Source organism: Ostrea edulis, chromosome 8, assembly GCF_947568905.1.
Source record: "Ostrea edulis chromosome 8, xbOstEdul1.1, whole genome shotgun sequence".
Taxonomy (NCBI): domain Eukaryota; kingdom Metazoa; phylum Mollusca; class Bivalvia; order Ostreida; family Ostreidae; genus Ostrea; species Ostrea edulis.
In genome coordinates, this window is record NC_079171.1 from 13026320 (window position 1) to 13033068 (window position 6749).

General features: G+C 41.8%; 1 protein-coding gene across 1 annotated transcript; it reads right to left on the reverse strand.

The window, feature by feature from the left end:
- Positions 1–558: 558 nt before the first annotated feature.
- Positions 559–6504, reverse strand: LOC130049603 (uncharacterized). The gene has a single exon (XM_056147446.1). It carries the CDS (start codon positions 6502–6504, stop codon positions 559–561), a length of 5946 nt encoding a protein of 1981 aa, XP_056003421.1.
- Positions 6505–6749: the final 245 nt, after the last annotated feature.

A 6749-nucleotide genomic window follows, 5' to 3' on the forward strand; every position in this document is an offset into this window, starting at 1 on the left:
AAACGGTGTTCCATATTAAGAAAATTTGGACAAGGTGCATCTTCTAGAAATTTTAAATCCTGATAAATTCATAGTAATAATACTTTCAGAAGTGTACAAATACAAGAATAAGTGAAATATATCGCAACATAGAATATAAATCGGTTTTTAAGAAGCGCTATTGGGAAATGACACATTGTCAACAATACGGAGCATAAATTGAATTGTTGCACCAAATCTGACTAAAGAAACATAAACTGTATCTTGCATATAAATCAGACATAGGAATAATACCAATAAAATCACATTACTCACATCGTGGTGGTGTACAAGTTCCAAAACAAACAGTTCTTTTACCGTGGTGTAACCACGTGCGTCCATTGATCGGGGGAGATAATCAAAGTTAAAGTCTATGGAGCGCAATACGTGTAATAGGAATACACTACACTCCCCACCTGATATTGAAAATATCACCACTTCGGATATAATACATAATAACATGGAATTTCTGCCTGAAATCTATAACTGAGACATACAATTAATGCATAATACAACATAATATCAAAGTCAAAAAAGGTTTCAGTCCTCATGAATTAAAAGGACCATCTCCGATATGGGTCTTGTGAAGGTTGCAGGTTTGCCCTCTTTCATTATTCTCACTTCAGCTGAGCGGACTTTTCCATCAGCACTCTTGATAGCATTAGTCACGATTCCAGTTGGCCACTCATTCCTAGATGTTGTTGGGTCCTTCAGAAGAACAACATCTCCCATACAATGATTGGGAGAATCATTCTGCCATTTACGTCTCAACTGAAGGGTTTGCAAATACTCCCGCTTCCAACGTTCCCAGAAAATGATAGCTAAATGCTGAACACAGCGCCACTGTGACTTGTACATATCTTTGAGTGTGAATGGACCAAATTTCATCGGAATTTCACCAGTCTTTTGTGTCAGCAACATGTTGGGGCTAAGAATCGTAGGGTTCTCTGGATCAGATGACACTGGAGCAATCGGCCTGGAGTTCACAATGGCACAGACTTCAGTCATAAGGGTGGTCAAGACTTCATGACTCAGATGTTTCGAATGCAGGTCTATGAGCATCGAGTCGAGTATCCTCCTGGCAACTCCGATCATCCGTTCCCACACTCCACCCATGTGGGAGGAATGTGAAGGATTGAAAATCCAGGTTACTTTGTTGTCCAGCAGGAAATCTGCGACAGGTTTCTTTTCTACGTTGATAACGTTAACGTTTAAGTCGTCGGTTGCCCCTATAAAATTAGATCCACGATCTGAACGAATTTCCTGCACACTCCCTCTGATTGCAATGAATCTACGTAGGCTATTGATGAAAGAGGAGGACGATAATTCCTCTATCACCTCAATGTGTATCGCCCTGGTGTAAAGGCAAGTGAAGAGAACAGCCCATCGCTTGCTGTTTGAGACTCCTCCTCTGGTCTTCCTGGTCACAACAGACCATGGTCCAAAGACATCGAGTCCTATGCATGTGAAGGGAGGGGAAGATTGTAATCGATCTGTAGGCAAGTCGGACATCATTTGGCATTCATATTTCCCACGCAATCGGCGGCACTTCACACACTTGCGTAGCAGAGATGATATTAAACGTTTTCCTCCTACTAGCCAGTATCCTGCTGACTGCAATGCACCGGCAGTAAAATGCCTTCCTTGGTGTTTCACTGATTCGTGGAAATGTCGCACGAGTAGAATAGCCAAGTGATGCTTCTTAGGAATAATGACAGGGTGTTTTTCATTGGTTGTCAGTTGTCCTCTTTTCAAGCGACCTCCTACCCTGAGCAAACCGTTCTTGTCAATTATAGGATTAAATGTGATAAGACTGCTGTTTTTCGGCAATGGTCTTTGCAACTGCAAGCATGCAATCTCCTGTGAGAAAACCTCTTCCTGAACCATGCGAACAATTAGGTCCTCTGATGAGAGTGAAACGTATGATACTGAAAGGTTCTTCGTAAGGCAATGTTTCCTGCACAGTGTTCTCAAACGGTCTATCGATCTCACCAATTTTGTCCATGTGGAGAATCTCTCCATCCTAGGACCTATACGAAATGATTCAGATTGCACGCCTTTGCTTTCGATAGTAGATTTCAAAGTGTTGATTTTCGCAGGCTTGCGAATTTCTTTGTCGTGCTCAGGATCACAAAGGTGATAATCTGTTTTAGGACACTCTTCTATCGGTTCTTGAAGTTGAGGCGGGCCCAGAATCCACATGTCATTTTTTATGGCATCAGCAGTCATACTTCTAGTACCAGAATCTGCAGGATTTAATTTTGTTGCAACGTAACTCCACTGACCTGGTGTAGTGGATTTCTTGATTCTGTCAACTCGGTTTTCTACATACTTATAGAATCGTCGGGTTTGGTTGTGTATATAGCCCAGGACCACTCGACTGTCAGTATAAAAGTGAACACTATCAAATTTCACATCTAGTTCTTCACAGATGGTGTCAAATAGCTGAGCTGACAGTACTGCAGCACAAAGTTCCAATCGTGGAATAGAATGTCCACTTGCTGGTGCGAGCTTGCTTTTCCCAAGAATAAATCCAACGTAGATGTTATCCATAGCATCAACTGTACGTAAATATGCTACTGAAGCAATGGCCATCTCAGAGGCATCTGAGAATACATGGAGCTCTTTGGATCGAGCAATTAAAAGAGAGGTTGGCGCATATGTCCTTGGAATATGTACGTCTTCAAGGAATTTCAAAGAGTTTTTCCAATTCAACCACTTGTCCAATAGATGAGCAGGTAAGCGATCGTCCCAATTGTCTGAACCTCTTAATGTTTCCCTCATTAAGATTTTCCCAGATACAACCACTGGACAAACAAATCCAATGGGGTCATAGATTCCATTGATTGTAGACAATAGACCTCGTTTACTGAATGGTCTCTCTGCCATGGATAGACGGTATGTAAATGAGTCTGACTGGAGCTCCCAATTCAACCCTAAGCTTCTCTGCATGGGAAGATCATCAACGCTCAAATCGAGATCTTTGAGGTCTTTTGCCCTGTCTTCTATAGAGAAGGCGTCCATAACGTTCTTGTCATTCGAAGCTATTTTATGCAAACGCAGATTGCCACCAGCTTTAAGGGCGGACTGTGTTCGTTTCAGCAAACTTATTGCCTCCTCTGCTGTATGTAGAGAAACCAGCCCATCATCAACGTAAAAATTTCTTCGCACGAAATCTACTACATCGGATCCATAGACTTCTTCATTGGCAGACGCTGCCTTACGAAGACAGTACACGGCAACAGCTGGCGAAGGCGAGTTCCCAAAGACATGAACTCTCATGCGATACTCGATCAATTTCCTGCTGATGTCGTTGTCTTCGTACCAGAAAAAACGAAGAAATTTCCTGTGTTTCTCATCAACGAGAAAACAGTGAAACATGGATTCTATATCTGTTGTCACGGCTACAGACTCCTTTCGGAAACGTAAAAGTACACCCAAAAGTTTGTTGTTCAAATCCGGACCAGAGAGAAGAATGTCATTCAAAGAAATATTTTGGAATTTAGCAGAAGAATCAAACACGGCCCTAATCTGAGACGGCTTCTTAGGGTGGTACACCCCGAACACGGGTAGATACCAACATTCTTCGTCCACTTCCAAAGGTGGTGCTATCTCTGCATGGTTGTTATCCAGTACCTTTTTCATGAATGAAATGAAATGGTCTCGTTTGGTTTGATCTCGTCGGAGGCTGGTATCTAGATTTTGAGCTCCCTTTAGTGCGTACATTCGGTTGTTTGGAAGTCGCGGTCGTTTCTCTCTAAATGGTAACGGAGCTTCCCAATCCCCTTCAATAGTGAGGTGAACATCTTTGTCCATGGTTCTGATGAAGTTCTTGTCATCTACTGATAGACCAATTGTATCGTCGTCCCTTTGTTTCATGAATACAGATGCGTCCAGATCTCGAAGTGAGTATCCAGTGTCTTTACGAACCTCTATGTGTATATCATTCGCACAAGGTTGGAATATGGATGACCTTCCATTAGGTAGAAGGTAGGTCTTATTCACTACCACTGAGTTAGGACGATGGACCTTGTTCAGACAAGATTCACCAACTATCACCCAACCTAAGGTAAGTATCTGTCCAAACGGTGAATTTCTTGCGCCTGTTCGCTGCTCTAACACATGATGAGCTTCTTGAATGTCACGACCAATTAAAAGTAGAATCGGAATATCTTCATCGACCTCAGGTATGTCTTTCGCAATGTCATGGAGATGAGCGTATGATCTTGCAATCTCTGGTATAGGTATTTCATCACGGATCTCCGGAATGTAATTACATTCGATGGCAAACGGTATGTCAATATATGATGATCTATCTAGTGATGAAACTGTGAGATCTCGGGCTTGTCTGCCAGACATATCCACTATTCCAGAACAAGACGTTAGCTGAAAGTTTGTCGTTTCACTATGGATATCCAGTTGGTCAAAGACGTCTGATTTGACCAACGATTTGTTACTTTGGTCATCGAGTATCGCGTACGCTTTAAACGATTTGTTTGGATTGTTTTTCTGGTGTAAGTTCACTAAAATCACCTTAGCACATGACTTCCCGCAAAATTGATCTTTACAGATTTGTGTGCATGCCGATGTTACATGACTCATCTTCTCCCCACCATGATGGACCACAGGCATACTGGAGTGAAGAGCACTAGGATGGGAGTTGCTTCCACACTCATTGCAGTGAATTTGCTCTTTGCATTCCCTGGATTTGTGTTGATCTGAATTACAACATCTGAAACAGAGTTTTTTCTCACGCACGAAACATTTCCTTTCTTCAAGTGACTTGTTTCTGAACCCACGGCAGTCATTAAGACTATGGTTGGTCTTGTGCAGAGGGCATACTATGGTAGACTTAGCATTTTCTGAGTTCTGCTTTATTTCAGTCTTTTTAGTGGAAATCCAGTGTTTCACTTGAGTGTTCTTTTGTTCAACTCTCTCCTTGGGTTTGGAGGAATCCGTTGAACTTTCGCTGGTGTACATGAATCCTGGGTCATTTTTCATTCTGCAGATATCTTCCATGAATTCGACAAAATAGGAGAATGGAGGGAAAATAACATCATGCTGTTTTTTGTATTTGTATGCAAATGTTGTCCACTTCTCTTGGATGTTGTTGGGAAGCTTGATGAGTATAGGAGCTATACCAGAAGATGAATTGAAGTGAGCCAGCAGAGTCGAGTATTTCGGATTTTGCATAAGTGATTCAATTTCGGAAAGCAAGTCAAGTAAGTCATATAGTTTCACATTGTCTTTGTTGGTAAGTTTTGGGAAAGAGGATAATCTGGACATCAACACAGATTCCAGTAGCTCTGGACTGCCATATCTTTGATTGAGACGCTCCCAAATTCTCCTTAGCGCTTCTGCCGGATTGGAAACGTTTGATGACCTAATGCTTGCGGCGTACTTTGAAGAAGTTGGTCCCAGCCATTTCGTAAGAAGATCAAGTTCCTCAGAATTTGTGACACCCAGGTCGTTCATTATTTCTTTGAATTGAGCCTTCCAAAAAATGTATGTTTGTGGCTGATCGTCAAACCGAGTAAGACGAGAGGTAAGCAAATCCTTTTTGAGTAGAAACTTGGTGAAGTCCTGGATTTGATCCTGTCCGTTAGGTAAGGCACCTTCTGGAATATGAGGTTGTCTTGGTACAAATGGTGCCGCATCCAAGTTGAAATCAACTGACAGTTTTGGTTTTTCGTTAAGGTTGAAAGCTAATTGTTCGTCAACGTATTGTGAAGTGCGGTGTATGGGATCCATGGCCTTCAAATCATCCAAATGTTGTGAATTAGCTTCTTCCTCTTCATTCTCTAACACTTCAGCCTCGGCTTTTGTTGCATCTAGCTCTTGTCTGGCACTAAGAAGCTTTAATCCTGCTTCAATCTCTGTCTTTTTTCTCGATGCTGCAGCATGCGATATTTGTTCTTGTTCTGTGATGGCAGCCTGTTCTTTCAGTAAGGCTGTCTCTTGTTGGATGTAGTCCAGTCTTACTTTTGCAGCCTCTGCTTTCGCACGTATGCGGGCAAGTTCTGAGGAAGAATTGGATGCGCGACTGTTTCTCGATTGCCTTGATTTTGCGCTCTTTGACTGACGTGAGGCATTTTCGACTGCCACTTGGCGCACTTCGGTGACCTTCTCGATCACATGGTTCACTGATTGTTTACATTTTGCAACGGACGATAAGTGATGCTGATAATCTTGAAGACTGGCTTCTGTTCTAGCTTTTAACAAAAAAGACACATACTCCGAAGAGATTGAACAGTAAAGGGCATAGGCCTTTGACATGTCATTTTCAAAATTCTCTAAATAGTTCAAGTTCGTGATTGATGAACTATATGATGAAATGAGATTTTCAACTACGGCCCATTGAATCTGCAGTCGAGACTTGAAATCATCATTTTGATTCTGGAATTGTTCTTCTCCCTTTTCAGTGAGGGTCCGTATCCGTGGCTGACTATCCTGACTGTTTTCGATTGTCAAACTTGTTGGTAACATGGTTAAGATCCAATTGTAGTGAACGCCGTTATGTAGTTGACGATCAAATGTGAGTCTTCAATCCATCCAGTGGTCACGATCTTTTTACTGTTCTGTCTCATCACAGAAAAGCTCAACCAGTTTATCCAATGTAAAGTTTATTGAATAAAGCAGGTAAAAAGCTACAAATAAAGAAAGTCGCATTCAAATAATCATTCAACCATTTCAGAGTTCAAAATATCGAAAAAGCACACAAACGGTGTTCC